The 15,154-nt window shown below is 52.6% G+C and overlaps 8 protein-coding genes and 1 non-coding gene across 9 annotated transcripts; 3 read left to right on the forward strand and 6 right to left on the reverse strand.

The window, feature by feature from the left end:
• Window positions 1-8: 8 nt before the first annotated feature.
• On the reverse strand, window positions 9-548 carry TrAtP1_005052 (uncharacterized protein; the record flags this gene model as incomplete). Its single annotated transcript, XM_014084392.2, has 1 exon — window positions 9-548. One exon carries the CDS (start codon window positions 546-548, stop codon window positions 9-11), a length of 540 nt encoding a protein of 179 aa, XP_013939867.2.
• A 49-nt stretch (window positions 549-597) lies between these two features.
• Window positions 598-1,089, forward strand: TrAtP1_005053 (uncharacterized protein; the record flags this gene model as incomplete). The annotated part of the gene is made up of 1 exon (XM_066112563.1): window positions 598-1,089. One exon carries the CDS (start codon window positions 598-600, stop codon window positions 1,087-1,089), a length of 492 nt encoding a protein of 163 aa, XP_065968648.1.
• A 566-nt stretch (window positions 1,090-1,655) lies between these two features.
• TrAtP1_005054 lies at window positions 1,656-1,737 on the reverse strand. Its single transcript has one exon. It is a non-coding gene; the product is annotated as a tRNA-Gly (tRNA).
• Window positions 1,738-2,333: 596 nt separating this feature from the next.
• On the reverse strand, window positions 2,334-2,636 carry TrAtP1_005055 (uncharacterized protein; the record flags this gene model as incomplete). The annotated part of the gene is made up of 1 exon (XM_066112564.1): window positions 2,334-2,636. The coding sequence occupies one exon, from the start codon at window positions 2,634-2,636 to the stop codon at window positions 2,334-2,336; it is 303 nt and encodes a 100-aa protein (XP_065968649.1).
• Window positions 2,637-2,754: 118 nt separating this feature from the next.
• On the reverse strand, window positions 2,755-3,712 carry TrAtP1_005056 (uncharacterized protein; the record flags this gene model as incomplete). The annotated part of the gene is made up of 3 exons (XM_014084393.2): window positions 2,755-3,223; window positions 3,302-3,569; window positions 3,682-3,712. 3 exons carry the CDS (start codon window positions 3,710-3,712, stop codon window positions 2,755-2,757), a joined length of 768 nt encoding a protein of 255 aa, XP_013939868.2.
• An 811-nt stretch (window positions 3,713-4,523) lies between these two features.
• On the reverse strand, window positions 4,524-6,859 carry TrAtP1_005057 (uncharacterized protein; the record flags this gene model as incomplete). Its single annotated transcript, XM_014084394.2, has 2 exons — window positions 4,524-6,689; window positions 6,755-6,859. 2 exons carry the CDS (start codon window positions 6,857-6,859, stop codon window positions 4,524-4,526), a joined length of 2,271 nt encoding a protein of 756 aa, XP_013939869.1.
• A 1,142-nt stretch (window positions 6,860-8,001) lies between these two features.
• TrAtP1_005058 (mitochondrial 54S ribosomal protein uL14m) lies at window positions 8,002-8,557 on the forward strand (the record flags this gene model as incomplete). Its single annotated transcript, XM_014084396.2, has 3 exons — window positions 8,002-8,016; window positions 8,108-8,192; window positions 8,262-8,557. 3 exons carry the CDS (start codon window positions 8,002-8,004, stop codon window positions 8,555-8,557), a joined length of 396 nt encoding a protein of 131 aa, XP_013939871.2.
• A 659-nt stretch (window positions 8,558-9,216) lies between these two features.
• Window positions 9,217-10,355, reverse strand: TrAtP1_005059 (uncharacterized protein; the record flags this gene model as incomplete). Its single annotated transcript, XM_066112565.1, has 3 exons — window positions 9,217-9,261; window positions 9,377-9,466; window positions 10,098-10,355. 3 exons carry the CDS (start codon window positions 10,353-10,355, stop codon window positions 9,217-9,219), a joined length of 393 nt encoding a protein of 130 aa, XP_065968650.1.
• A 3,240-nt stretch (window positions 10,356-13,595) lies between these two features.
• On the forward strand, window positions 13,596-15,127 carry TrAtP1_005060 (uncharacterized protein). Its single transcript, XM_014084399.2, has 4 exons — window positions 13,596-14,025; window positions 14,146-14,409; window positions 14,481-14,737; window positions 14,801-15,127. The coding sequence occupies exons 1-4, from the start codon at window positions 14,023-14,025 to the stop codon at window positions 14,808-14,810; spliced, it is 534 nt and encodes a 177-aa protein (XP_013939874.1). The 5' UTR covers window positions 13,596-14,022; the 3' UTR covers window positions 14,811-15,127.
• Window positions 15,128-15,154: the final 27 nt, after the last annotated feature.

Consider the following 15,154-nt stretch of genomic DNA (forward strand, 5'->3'; position numbering starts at 1 on the left):
CAATCCCATCACACCTCCAGCCCAGCAACCCCAACCCTCCGCGCCTCCTCATTCAACGCCTCAATCTCCGCCCTCACCAGCGGGATCCCCGTCCTCTCCCTCTCCCTCTGCGTCAACTGCTCAATCTCCCCCGGAAAGTATATCCTCTCCACGCCCGCCGCCTTCTGCGACCCAACCACCCGCTCGTACAGATACTGCATGCGCTCCCGGAACTCGGCGAGATCCATGAACAGGTCCGGCTTGATGGCAACCAGGAAATGGCCCACGTCGGCCGGCTTCGACGGGTCGTACGGGTTCGTCACATGCCCTGCAAACGCAGAGCCGGAGAGCACCCCCGAGAAGACATCCATCATGATGGCCAGCGCCGAGCCCTTTGGTCCTCCCATCGGCAGCATCACGCCGCCCAGCGCCGCCTCGGGGTCGTCCGTCGGCCGTCCGTCGGCATCCAGCGCCCAGTCCAGCGGAATCTTCTCGCCTCTTCGCTTTGCCTTGTAAATCTTGCCCCGGGCCGCCACCGACGGCGCCATGTCCAGGATGAAGTCGTGCATGTCTCCCTCTCCTTTGCCCGGGGCGCCGCACGCAATCGGCGACACGCCCATGAGCTTCTCGCGGCCCCCCCCACGCCGGCAGCGCAGGGCTCGAGTTTGTAAAGACGAGGCTCATCATGTGCGCGTCCAGCGCCTGCTGCACGACCCACGCGCTCATGCCAAAGTGGTTCGAGTGCTTGACGCTGGCGAGCCCAATGCCGTAGACCTTTGCCGCCTCAATGGCCGCCGCCATGCCCATGTGAGCGGCCACGAAGCCAAAGCCGTTGCGCCCATCGACCTGCGCAACCACAGGCGTCACCTGCTTCAGCTCGGGCTGTGCTCCAGCATCCAAGACGCCCTGGCGGATGCGCTCCATGTACGACGGGATGCGGTTCATGCCGTGCGTGTCGACGCCTCGCAGATCCGCTGCCACGAGACACCGCGCTACAGTGGCCGCATTGTCTGGGGACACGCCGTTGCCTTTGAGGATGTCCTGGACGAGGCGCCGGGCCTCTTCGGCGGCGACGGGGATTTTGGCCTCTTGTGCTTCGGCCATGGCTGATGATGTGAATTGACTTGTAAGAGAGAGGTGATGGATCGGAACTTTAACATGGGCTCAGAAATCATCAAACTCGTGAGAGTAAGAGTCATGGAGTATTAATACCAGTAAGCCATTTACATCTTTACTGGCCCCGTCTCTTATTCCACTGCGGGCAATCGTGTTAGCGATCGCGGGGCTCCCATTCGGCGCTCCGACAGCGGTCTCCGGCCGGGCTGCGGAGGTGCATGGCGGTGCAGTCAACCGTTGGGATTCACTAAACTCGGCAGGCAAGATATAATTGGCGATTGGGTTGTTAAATTTGTAACAAGAGGGACGATTTCTACGAATGAAGCTGCACAGCCAATGCCTCGGCAAATTTGACTGCGGTGTCGAGTCACTGATATGGATTCACCCCGCAGTGTAAAGGCAACGTCAGCTTGTCTGCGTATCCGTATTCGATTTGGTAAAGCAGGGCAGTTGGACAGCAAAACAGCTATTTCGGTTGACAAGGAAAAAGGAACTGAATAAAGACCTGTTAGAGAGAGCAGGTAACAAGCAAAAAAGGAATCAGCTCATTGCTGGGCTAATGCGTCATCCGGAACTCGAATCCGGGCCTCAACTTGACCTGTGAATGGAAGAGTTGAATCCTAACCCCTAGACCAATGACGCTTATTTGTTGAGACTTGCCCACTTTTGATAATCTATATAGCTATGCGCATTGGTCTTCCATCTACAAGCTACCCTAGCTCTCAACTTCAATGAGATAAACTCCTTTGCAGTGAATCAAAACTCGAGTTAATACTGGATTGCAGCTTTTTTATTATTTTATACTCTTCAATTATTTTGTGATATAACGGACTACTAATGTTAATCATGGTGGAAAGAGTGTTGGCATATAGTCTCAAGTAAAGCGTGTAAACACTACAGGCTATACAACTGTACCTATCGAGACTACTTGTTATTTCTAGAAGATTAATAAAGATTCAACATCTTCTCTATTCGATTCATACACACCTAATGTTATCTCGTCTTTACCTCTTCTTAAAACCACAATCTCTTCACCAAACCCCAATCCTCTCAACGCCAAACTCATCCCTAACCTCAACATCACAACGCCAAACTCATCCCTAACCTCAACATCACAACACCAAACTCATCCCTAACCTCAACATCACAACACCATAACAACCATCACCAACATCCTTCACCTATAATACTCCTCCGGCTCCAACTTCTCCCCCCCACACCCCTCCCCCCTCACCGGATTACACCTCGCCCCCTCCCCCTCCATCCTCACCGCATAATCGCACCCCCATCGCGCACTCATCCCAAACGCCGGGAAATCCGTCGACACGACATGCGCCCCCCGACCGCAGCGCCCTGTCCCGCCGCGAAGTCGAGCAGTTGTGCCCGAGCACCGTGTCCAGCGGCTCGTCGGCGCGGGTGCGCACCCAGTAGTTTGCGCGGACTTGGGCTTGGATGAAGTCGACGTTTGCGTCGGTGGATGGGTCGTTGTGCTGCACAAAGTGTAAGTAAATAGGTAGTAGTTTCCAATGGACAAAGTACATCCTTACCTTTTGAAACGCACAGTCATCCTGTCCCGGCGCACTATTCGTAAACAACACCCTGCCCTCCAAACTCGGCCTCCCCTCGATATACGCATCCCGCACATCATTCACCGGCCCATTATCCATCAAAAAGAATATCCTCCCCCCTCGCACTATCCAGATCCGGCCAGCCATGCTTCAAGATCGACTCCTCCAGCGTCAAGCCATCTCTCCGTACATCGTCCGGAACAAGTAGCTGCGACGCCCCAAACACAGACCGAATCTCGTCGTCGACAATGTCCAACAGCTCCGTGTTCCACGGCACCACTTTCGCGCCGCCCAGTCGCTCTCCCAGCTTCTCTGCCGTCTTAAACTCCATCATGATGGGCAGCGGCACGCTGTCCGGGTGAGCGTCCATCCACCCCTTGATGATCCGCAGACAGGAAACCAGCGTCGAGCAACTGGTGTGATAGTCCACGTCTGGGATATGCAGCACTTTTGTGCCCTTTTGCTTCAGCGCCGGGTCGTTGGGGACGCCGAGGCCAGCAAGTCTGCGAATCAGCGGCTGGCTAAACATGCCGCCATCTGGATCCGCCAACACGTCTATTCTGCAGAACCAACTCACAGCGTCATTAGCAATCCATCCCTCTCCAACAGATATTAGCCGCTCAGTTGTAAATACTCACTCTAGATTCCTCACATGCAGATGCTCCAGCTGCACATCCAGCGCAGAATGCGAATACTGCAAATCAATCGCCCCCGACGCAAACGTCGACTGAAGGTCTCGCTCCGCCTTGGGCGCCTCGATGTGGTAGCTGTTGTGCGATCCAATGACCTGTATATGGTTCATCCTCACGGCCCCTTCTGTCCAAACAAGCCCATTCTTGGCATATTTCCGGTCATGTTGGAGTACAATCTGAGATTCAGACGGAGCCGCAACAGCGCCAAGCGCGACTAGACATTAACAATTAGCCATCAGCTCTCCAGCCGCAAATATATCCAAGCAGCTCATCCATCACCCCCAATATAAAACTCAAAAAAAGAAAAACAGAAGAGAAAGACTTACAAGCCGCAACAAAAAGATATCGCAGTATCATCCTCGTAGCCCCTACCGGTACATGCACACAGTCTCCACACTCCAAATCGGATCTCCCGGCGAATAAACAAATCCAACAATCTCAAAGAAAACAACACCAACAAAATCAACCACCAAAAGACTTTTGACGTTGAATGAAATAAACCAAGATGAGAACCTCCACACTGGAAAAAACCAAGTCAAGGGGAGGGGGCGGGTGACAAGTCAGACACAAAACGCCACCAACTCAGACAGCGATGACATCCGAATCGCTAAACCGATGGAGCCTCGCTTTTTCGGCTCTCCTACTGGCTCAGTTGCGCCCGACGCTCAGGTCCTTTGTAACTAGAGCCACCTGGTAGTCATGATCGTCGATTCATACTTTTTTCCCCTCTCCTTTCCGCCAATTCTCTCACAGACACCAGCCACGTTTCAGCGCTGTATCTTATCCTAGGAATTTACTAGGTTGCAGACCTGGGCACTGTGTCTCAGACCCAGCCACCGCTTTTTATTTTTATGCCTCTTGTGTAGCACAATCGAGGCTGGGAGCGGGCTCATCTGAAGCTTGCTGGAGAGATATGTTCTATAATTGGCAGCGTTGACCCAGCTATGCACTTGTGAAAATGGTTTAACAATCTCCCATCGTTATGAAATAAAAGAAGTAGTAGACGCATTCATAGCGTAAATGGCTAATGACTTGATCTAAACTATTTTATTTATTTTCGGGCCCAAGTTAGCCTATAGAGGCGCGACTAGTTTCCATCGCTGGTCAAGGGAGACAAAGATTACAAAAGAAACATCCGTGGTATACGTTGCAAATCATACATGGCACATCACCATTCAGCCAGCTTGCTGCTCATCCGCCTTGCTCGGCCACTACGCCGAACTCTTGACCCGTCGTCTTTGTGACCCCTGCCGCCCGCTTTATTAGGTTCTCTCTGAGAGGTCCTGCCTCTATCAGCGCTCAGCTCTTCCGTGCCATCTCTGCCCTCTCCCAAAAGCTTTCGGCCTCTGGCTCTCCGTTCGTCGTTGGAATTGAGGAAGCGGTGTACCATGCGGTGGTCTAGAATCCGCTCTTCTTTATCGGATGGCCCCGTCTTGTCCGTCTTGGGCCAGGCATAGCCGTAAATCTTCGAGTGTCGCTCGCATCTTGGACAAGCTGATCGTGTAAAGTAGGCATTCTGCTGGACAAAGTAGTCACTGCAGTTGGAGCACTGGATCCAGGCCATGTCGGGCTCTGAAAGGAGCAGTGGCGTAAGGACATAATCTCCTGGAGTTCGCGCTCGAGACGGAGGCGGCATTGATTGCTTGAGGATTGTCTTTTGGCTTTTGCCCCGTCTTGGCTTGTTGTCGACGGCTGCCACCTCGATGGTTGGCACCGCTTCGGTTTTCGCTTCGACTTCGACTTTCGTCTCCACATGAATCTCAGTCGCAGTCTTGACTTCAATCACCGGCTGCACCTCTTCTGGCTGTTCAACCTCTGATTGCGGTTCTTTGGACTGTGTTTCCCTTGGCCGTACTTGTTGCTGTATCTCATCCGGTTCGGAAATGAGTTCGAATTTCGACTCCACCACAGGTCCCCTGGTGGCCTCAATCTTCATGATGAAAGGGTAATACATGTCGATAGATTCGTCGGTGGGTGAGGGGTCGTTGAGAATAGAAGAAATGGACATGGTTTTCAGCTGTGGCGGTCTCGGAATTGTACGAACAGGGGCCGCTGGCTGGATCATATCCGGGGACGCACGGCTACCTGTGCTATGAGGAGGAGAGACAGGCTCTATTGTAGTGTTGCCCGCATCCTGGTAAGCAAGCTTCTCATTCTTTTCATCCACGGATGGTACTGAGCATGTCTGGGACGTCTGGGACGTCTGTGTATCTGGCTCAGGGCTCTCTTTCTCGGGAGACGTAGAGTCAGTCTCAGGGGCGTACGTCTGGCTAGGAGTTATGCTTCGAATGCTTGATGAATCGGCAAGGCTAGAGACCGCACTGGGTATAGAGAGCAGACGCGAGGACGCATCTGAGGGCTCTGACGTGAGCCTGAGCTTCTTGGCCGGCGTGATTGGTGGAGTTGCAATCGCCTCCATGGTGCGTTTTCGACCGCGCGGTGTCGCTTCTGGGGTAGGCGAGGGAATTGCGGATGCCTCCTGGGTGCCTGCTTTTTGCATCTTCGGTTTCGTCTTGTAGATGCGTGGGCGCATGTCGGGCGTCACAGAAGAGGTCCGTGAAGAGTGGCCGATACTATCGTCTCTTCGTCTCCTGCGCAGAGAGTAGTAGGTTTCCTTCAGCTCATCCCCCTCGACGCTGATTTTTACATTCACCGCCCCGTCCTCTGGTGCCCATCCATTCCTCAGCTCCTGTTCGCATGTTCGGCATAAACATTCGCAATTATTGTCTCCAAAGTAGCAGTCGCTGTAGGTTACAGTAATCTCTTCGCCGACCTCAATGGGCCGGGACGCTACAATCTCGATTGTAGAGTGGCCCGTAGTCATGAGCTTGGCGTTTGCGCGGCAATCATGGTTGGCGAATCGCGCGGGTCCCATGAATAGGCTGGTGCATTTCTTCCTGGAGCTGACGACAATGCTAAAATCCTTCTTGCGAACTGTGATTTCCTTCTCTTCCTCGGGCGTGATGTTGATTTGTATGCCGGAGAGGTACTTGATTGTCTCGTTGCGCTTAATGTATCGCCTGGCGATGACGCACGCTTCATGGGTGACAATGGTGTATCGGTTAGTGGTGCTGACCTCCCAAGGGCAATCAAGCATGTAGATCCGAAGATATCGTCGCAGATGCTGCACAAAGTCGGCCTTTTCCTTATCCGACTTTAGGCCATTGAAAAATCTCTTGAGCCCATCCGACGCCAACAGGCGCTTCTCCGCCGCTTCAAGGTCCTGCTTGACAATGACTTCCTCCTGGATGATCTTGCCAATGTCCTCCTCCCGGATCCCCCGTGACGGATGATAGGACGAGCGGTTCTTGGGAACCGTAGCCCAGTAAAAAGCCTGCGAAAACCAATTAGCTACTGTTCCTGATCGCAACAAGGGATAATGTCGCGAGGGAGACTGACATGGTCAACGAGCGCGTCCGTCAGAATGTCGTCGTAAGCGGCCAGCTGGTTGAGCGTGAGTCGGTGTTTTTTGGCCGTTGCCACAGCAGCCTTGGATGGGGCCATGTGCGAAGATGAGATTATTTGTTGATATAAAGATATATCGTGTAAGGTATATATACAGGCGAAAATCTCCGCAGGGCAGGCGGCAGCCGGAAGAAGTCAGAAGAAAGGAGAGAAAAAGACGGATGTTTGTTGGCGACAAAATGGCGTATTCTGAAGGAGTGGATAGAGAAGAGCTCAAGATTCCCTCATAACTCTAATTTCCACCCCTGCCCGCACTGCGCCGGCTGGCCGTAGAGAACGAAAACGGAGCAAAGTGCTTCGAAAATCTCACAGATTGCACAAGCCGATGCTGAAGTTTTTACTCCAGCGACCAGAATCGAGGTGGTGAGCGCAGGAGAGTGGGTTGCGCTGTTCGAAGAAGCTCCGTCACCTGAAGCGCCTCGACGTCATTACTCTCAGCCGCTGGCCAGCTCGAGGGATCCTGTGTATAAATCAGGAATGGCTAGTAGAAGAACAGAGAAGATGGAAGAAAAAATGAAGCAGAAGACGCAGAGTTTGTGCGCAAATGACGTTGTCGAGAGAAGAAGAAGACAAAGATTGAGGATGAGGGAGAAGAAGGAACGAGGCTGTTGGTACTTTGGAAAAGTCTCATGACACGCGAGAGCCGGCAGAAAGTGAGAAAGAAGTTCGAAAGGGGCGCATGGCAGGAAAGAGCAGCTTCACGGCCGGCCACCCGCTAATCCCAATCCTAGGCCCTCACTAATAAATAACTTGCATAGCAGCCAAGATCCAATCCAAGAGGCCAACAGCCACGGCCAAAAATAAACCGGGACAGCGCAAAAAAAAAGCGAAACCCTGCCAAATTGGCTGCCCGGGCGACGGATGGAGAAAAAATGGGCGGTGCTCAAGAGGGCTCCAGTTTTCCCGATTCTGCCATTTCCGTTTCCAGACAGGCTGGAGAGCAGATTCAGCCAGGTCTCAGATTTTGGAGCGGATCATGGTGATACAGCCGAGGATTAGCCAGCTGCAGCAATTCCGCATGCATGTACTCCGTGGCTCGGGTCGATTTGTACGCTAAAAAGCTGCAAGCACGTGACATCGAAAAGTCTCAACTCGACCCAAAGGTGGGCTGGTGATGGCTTCAATACCGCTGAATGAGCCCATGCGAGAGTGAATTTGAGAGCTTCCGCGGTGCTGTCACGATGATTCAATTAAAGGTAAGCAGCTTCGATTCATCGCATCTCTATTCCCTCTCTCTTCAATTGCTCGCTGGAGGGCCTATGCTAATCACTCACGGCTTCAACGCAGACGATGCTCAACTGCATCGACAACTCGGGCGCCGCCCTCGTTGAATGCGCCCTCGTCGTCGGCCAGAAGCGCCACGCCAGAATAGGTACATCCACCTCAACACTCAACTACTCGCCCTCTTTCACTCAGTCTAACACTCACCTCCTCCATCCAGGTGACCGCATCGTCGTCGTCGTCCAGGAACAGCGCGGCTCCTCCTCCTCCGGCATGGCAGGCATCTCCGCCGCCGCAAAGGTCAAGCGCGGCGACATCCGCCACGCCGTCGTCGTCCGCACCAGGTACCCGACCCAGCGCCGCGACGGTACCGTCGTGCGCTTCGACGACAACGCCTGCGTCCTGCTCAACAAGTCGGGCGACCCCGTCGGCACTCGAATCAACGGCGTCGTAGGCGCAGAGCTGAAGAGGAAGAAGTGGAGCAAGATTCTGTCCATGGCCCCGATGCAGGCGTAAGAGAAGGATGGGCGCTGGGGAGATGTGCTGGAAAACGAAGAAACAGGAAAAGGAACAGGATACCAAAAAGGTGGGAGGGTGATGCTGTCGTCTCGATATATGACTTGAGACCATGTACGATTACGAAATACTCTCTGATGGCATTTGCACGGCGTTTACGAGATTAGATGTAAAAAAAAAAAAAAAAAATATATTCTAAACTAAACACGTTGAGGAAGCTGGTACATAACCAATCCAAAGCTCAACTCTACGTACTGTACGGTAGTACTATATCGGAAAGATGTTGAGATCATCACAGGCAAGGTATCAATTTTCTCGAGAGAAAAACCAATATATTAGATTCCCAAGATGTGACAATGCAACACCAACCTAGCAATAATAGCAAACCGCTTCTATATATGTATATGATCCTCCAAACGCCGCGTCACCTGTATATTCTAGTTCGGCGTTATAAAGCAATCCTAATAAACTCGTGAACATGAAATATTCCACGGCATTTTGTTTTCTTCCCATCCTCGACGCCAACCCTGAGAATACACATAAAATAAACTAGAAAGGAAATAGAACAAGAGACAACGTCTCTAAAACAGGTCCAAGTATTTTTCCCTCTTTGAAAAGACGTCTCGAACGAATCGGGGTATCGCCAATCGTGATCGCATTTAATCGAAAATATGACCGCACTCGCAACAGACGTAAAACAATTTCTGAGTTGCCGCCAACCAGGTTAACGTTCGGTCCAACGAAAGGGGAGAAGCGGGAAAGGCAACAAGAGAAGCTCCCTTGTCATGGCGGGGTCAAAAGGAAGAGGTGCTCGCTCACCATGCCAGTATCAGCACTACGCTCCTGCGACTGAAAGAAGACAGCTTCTTGATGGCTGCATCTCGGGCAGGCCTTGTTGGATCGTGGGAGCTGTAGTTGCAGGAAGACAGAGAAGCAGAGTCAGCCAGCTGGTATAATCAGATGAAGAATAAAAAACAGAGCAACTGAAATCCACTGCAAGGCCCTGCCCATCCACCGCAGCTCAGCTTGCCATTAGTACAGACGCCCAGGACGACAAAAGCGAGACAAAAAGACGTCAGAGCAATAAGAATGAAGATGCGAGCAGATCGTCCTTATTGTAAAGAATACAAGATGAAGAGGGGAAAGGAGGAAAGTGTTGTCGCTCAAAAGGTGGATGCCCAAAAGTACATGTGTAGAAATCGTAAGGGATAGGGTGCGTTTAAAGATCGACAGCCATGGCATCATTGTGAAAGCAGTAGTCGTTGTCGTCCAAATGAGCCGCAGCAAAGTCGCTCATGTCGCTGCTGCCGGTGGATTCGACGTCTTCCATCAACTCCTCGTCGTATTCATCAAAGGGGTCGGCGGGCAAGGGCAGGCTGAAGTGGCCGTTGCCCAGGTGCTCAAACTCGTCCTCGTAGGCGTGATTGGGGTCTCGGGCAACGCTGAGCTCGGTGCTGGGCTCTCGGCAGGTATCGCAGTAAACAACGACGCCGCAGCCAAGGCAGAGGACAGGCACAAAATCACTAGCAGTAGTACTAACCGTGGGATCAGAACCAACGTCCTGAGTCACACCGGCCGTCTCGCCGGACGAGTTGTTGAGCACGTTGCGGAAGACGCAGGTCGACTGGGCATCTTCGGTGTACTGGCAGGTTCGGCAGGTGAACTGCAGCTTGTGGGCGTCTTCGTCTTCCTTGGGGTACAGCATGTTGGAGCACTCGGAGCAGAAGCGAAAGGTGATTTGCTCGAGCTTCTTGGGGCCGGAGGCCTCGAAGGAGGCGGTGGACTGAGGAGTGGCCATTTGTGCGTGAGTTGCGAAGAAGAGGATGATGAAGTGGAAAAAGTAGAGAAAGGAGAGAAGACAAGATGCGCGTCTTTGGTGGCGAGAAAATGCTGGTCGATGCGCAGCAGCCTTGCCGTTGAAAGGAAGAGATGAGGAAGTGGAATAGGTAAGCCGAGATTGAAGGCTGGTCTAGGCAGATAATTTCCAGCGGCAGTGGGTATCCCTGGTAGCGCGGGTGCTAGGCGCTAGCAGTGACAGTGGACGTGCTGGGAAACTGCCGAAGCTTTGGCGAGTCCGCTGTGCTGCGCTGTGCTGCGCTGTGCTGTGTTGTCTGGTGCTTGGAGGTAGGTGGGTGGTCTGGGTGAATTGGGCGGTAGACAGAGCCCAATGTGAGGAAGTCGGGCTGTGACTCTTTTTTGCCCTCTGGGAATGCAGGCAGTGAGAAAAGTTTGCGTGGTCGCAATATCCAAGGTAGGAAATGGAGGAAAGAAGCAGGACAAGAAGAAGAGCACAAATGCTGAGCGAAGCTGTTGCGTGGTAGCAGATGCTCGGCCCGAGGATAGTTGCGTACTATCTTGAGTCTCTTCGCTGTCTAGGGCTGATTTGGCGAGGAACCAGGCGTGAGAGAGTAGAGTGCTTGAGTGTCGAGTACTTCTTGTCTCGATCTGCTTTGATGTGTCGTTGCAAAGAAGTGCAAGAGAGGTGTGCAGTTGATGGTTCTGGGGGCGGGCAGAATATTAAGACGGACGAACAAGGTTCACATTCGATGGCCTGATGGCTGTACAGCGCTCCAGTGCGCCGTATCAGCGGTACCGCCGCCCTGCGTACTCTGTACCCCATGCAGAGCCGAGTCTGCGTGCCAGCATCGGCCAGAGCGGCGGCATCCAAAGTCCAGTGAGAAGCGCCGTTGTAACGCAGCTTAGGCGCATGTAGCCTGATGGAGGTGCATTTCCGCCGTGACCAGCTGCCACACACACTGCGAGCGCTAGCTGCGTGTACCTTGCAGTGCAGGCAGCCACACAGACACAGCCCAAGTACATACAAGTGGCTGTATCACGATGAGTAAATTTGGAGGCTTATGTACCGTAAAAGCCTATTCATCTGTTGATCAAACCTTGCTTTTGCCTTGTAGAAGAAACACTACTTGGGACTTTTCTTGCAGCAGATACACGCGGCCTCGGCGTCCGTCGGCATGGTGACGGCGATGCGTGCCAAACATACACGAGTGAAGCTCTTTTTTCCTGCACGTGGACGTATAAGAGAAGACTCGGGATAATGATGGACTGCCAGCCCCCACAGGGATGCGAGCTTGGTAAGGACTCCCCGTCTGCACGTACGGTAGTAGCGGGTGTATAGGTATTTTCCTACAGCCAAGATTACCCTCATTATCTCTAAATTAGTCTCGGAGGCAGAGCAGCCATGACTCGCTTCGAGTTTCTGGCCTGGGGGCTGTCACACGCATACATCCTGACTCTAGCCCGACGTGCTGCCACCGACCTCGACACTACGAAAACGAGTTCGACACCGAACCTATAGCTCTAATGTGATTATTGTAACGGTGGTTTCTGAATCTTAGATCTTAGCAGCCAATAACTATTGATTTCGTTCCAGAATCAAGATGGCGAATACGACCTGCCTTACCCGGGATACACGCAATTCGCTCGACTTCCGTTGTTAATCACACCACCGCCGGGAGACTGTTGCAGCATCCGCGCTGCTTCCATGCATTCAAGAAGCGCGCAGCAAGGTCTAGATTTCCACTTGTTTACATGCATCTGCTATATAAGATATCATTATTGTATATACCCTGGGTATAGCGGGGCATTGTATGCAGAGATGATGCTTCGGGTTACAGGCCGTTGCTATTCCGTACATACCGTACATGTAGTATATAATCCTGCCAATGCATCATCTTACACCAGGCTGTGTCTTGGCATCACCGGGCCGGGCTTCTTCGGACACAGCTCGCGTTTCTACGCAAATGTCCATCCATATCTAGATCCGCTACGAGGTACTCCTTCGGTACATGTATCCATCAAGCCGGGTCAAGCCCTACTGGTCTCTCTGGTTACTGGGGCTGGGCTGAGTACCAATCAATAGTTGGCTGCAGCTACATGTAGAGATTGAGCATTCGAAACTGTATAAATGTAGCTGCTTAGACGGGCTTGATGCTGGTCCGTGGTAGGATTGGCCGGACCCCAGTCGCATGTCATCAGTCAGCATTAACGCTGCAGATGTCAGAATCCTAAAGCGCGAGTCTCGGGGTGGCGGCTAGGCCCGTCGGCTGGCCTCAACGTGGTGGCATTGCACCTTTCTGCTTTGTCTATAGCACGGCGGTTACGGCCATGTCTTGGCCCTGCATCGAGTGTTGAGTGCTGTCTTGACCTTGTACAAGAAGTAGTTGACCTACTAGATGGAGGTCCTAGTTGAGTAGGTACATGTATGTGGTATGGAATACGATTAGAAACATACTTCTCGGACATCATCAAGACTGCATAGCGCCTATGGATGACATAAAACCGCCGGGTTGCCCCAATCTGGACACTTGCAGATGCTCGTTGGTGCGGCGACGGCGAGAGATCAGCGGCGAGCTTCAGAAAATGAGTTTCTTCACTGCTTCATCTTTGATCTGGCTCGAGCTGCAACGAGGCATTGATTGACTGAGCAATCCAACTGCGCACATTCTCTGTCGCCCCTGGTGATCAGCTTCTCCTGCGCAAGCCTCGATCGTCGCTCCCATCGTGACCCCTCCCAGCGCTTTTAGGCCCTCTGAGGCGCATCCCGTGATCATCCTCGCCTTGAGCTGGAATGACTCGCTCGCTTTTCCTCTCACTGAGTGACTTGAGTGACTGGACTGAGCAGAAGCTCCTGGAAGCCTCGCCCCTTTTGCCACCTCAATCCACGGCATATGCTGCCTGCTCAGCTGTGATTGAAGCACACACGTAACGAAGCAAAATCGCCCGTGTTATACAGGCACCTGTAGTACCGGCTTGAGACGTGCTGTCTGCGCCCTGGGCACAGTTTCAGCAAAGTTGTACCGCTAAAACGTCAGTGCCCCTCCCCCTACCGCCTCCAGAGCTCCAGGGCCAATCGCCTGCTAGAACCAGAGCCCCGCGGCCGTGGGTCTCCCCCCCAAACTGGCCTGGCAAGGCTCAATTTCAGAGCCAAGGTTGGGTCCAGTCCGCTGTAGTCAAGCCTGGAGCCTGCCATGGAACGTCATCAGGGCCACACTAGGCCCTTCCCATCCCGCCCTTTCGTTTTCTTGGATTTGGTGATGAATTGCATGTAATCAAGCCTGATCAAATCGAGTCGAGTCGAATCAAAGCCATCCATCCGTCTGCACCAAATCAACACCACCCATTCACCCACTGGGCCAGCTGTATTTGTACCGCACGCTTCCCTCCGTTTCCAGGGCTACTGCTACTACTGCTACTACTTATAACGACTCCAATCCTGTTAGCCTCGTTCCCCCCGCAGAAGCGAAAGCGCAAGCTTGCATCATAATATCCATCCTCATTGGCTCCACGCAAGTTGCAAAAGCTCCATCCGTCAAAAGCTGCTGTCTGCTCCCTTAGCAAAACTCCACTTGCAAGAGACTCTCCCACCTTGCCTGCATTGATTGCGACGACAGAGCATCTGTCAAGAACAAGTAAAGTCGAGCCGAGCTCAAACAAACCCAATCACAATGGTACGCATGTCCAAGCAGAGAAAGGGCGGTGCTCAAGACCACCCGACTCTATTACTCGTCAGCTCTCGACTCAGACAAGCCATATGATATGCTGACCCAAACGCCATTGCCTTGGCACAGTCTGAAACCGGTCTCCCTCCGAACTGGGAGGTTCGACACTCCAACTCCAAGAACCTGCCCTACTACTTCAACTCGGCCGAGCGAACCTCACGATGGGAGCCCCCCGCGGGCACCGACAGCGAGAAGCTCAAGCACTACATGGCTGCCCACCACAGCGCCGGTTCGCGGCCCGGAGCCGTGCCAGGCGTGCCCGAGGGCAAGATTCGAGCTGCCCACCTGCTAGTCAAGCACCGAGACAGTCGACGGCCGAGCAGCTGGCGCGAGGTACGGATATGATGCCCATATGCGAGCTATACAGCAGGGAAGAGGGAAGATGACTTATTCACTGAATATAGGCCGAAATCACACGAACCAAAGAAGAGGCCATGGAAATCATCAAGGCCCACGAGCAGACCATCCGATCTGGCGCCTCCACGCTCGGCGACCTTGCGCCCACCGAGTCCGACTGCTCGTCTGCCCGCAAGCGAGGCGACTTGGGCTATTTCGGCCGCGGCGAGATGCAAAAGGAGTTTGAGGACGTTGCCTTTACGCTCAAGGTCGGAGAGCTGAGCGATGTTGTGTCGACGGCGAGCGGGCTGCACTTGATTGAGAGGTATGTGTGCTACGCTAGAAAAGCTGGTATAATGCGACATTATGCTGACATTATTGGTACTAGGCTGGAGTAAGTTGTTGTTTGAAAGCATTTATTGCACCAACGAAGAATGTAGTATACCAAATAAACAAAAAAAAAAAAGAAAAAGAGGGGAAGGAGAGTGATGGGAAGTAGGTGGAATGATATGAATGAAACGCATGGATACTCTCGAATATCAATTTCTTAAAACCCGGAAAGAAAAAGAGAGAAAAAAAAGAAGATAAACGCTGAATAGTAAGGACGCAATTTCTGTAGGCGGCGCTGGATAAGTAGCGGAAAGAAATGCACCATCGCTGGTAGAAAACTAAATCGTCGTCTTGTCCTCATTTTATACGGAACTTGTCTAAGTGCTATCCTTGCTCTATCGAAAGTTTTCTT

This window comes from Trichoderma atroviride, chromosome 2 (genome assembly GCF_020647795.1).
Source record: "Trichoderma atroviride chromosome 2, complete sequence".
Classification (NCBI taxonomy): Eukaryota; Fungi; Ascomycota; class Sordariomycetes; order Hypocreales; family Hypocreaceae; genus Trichoderma; species Trichoderma atroviride.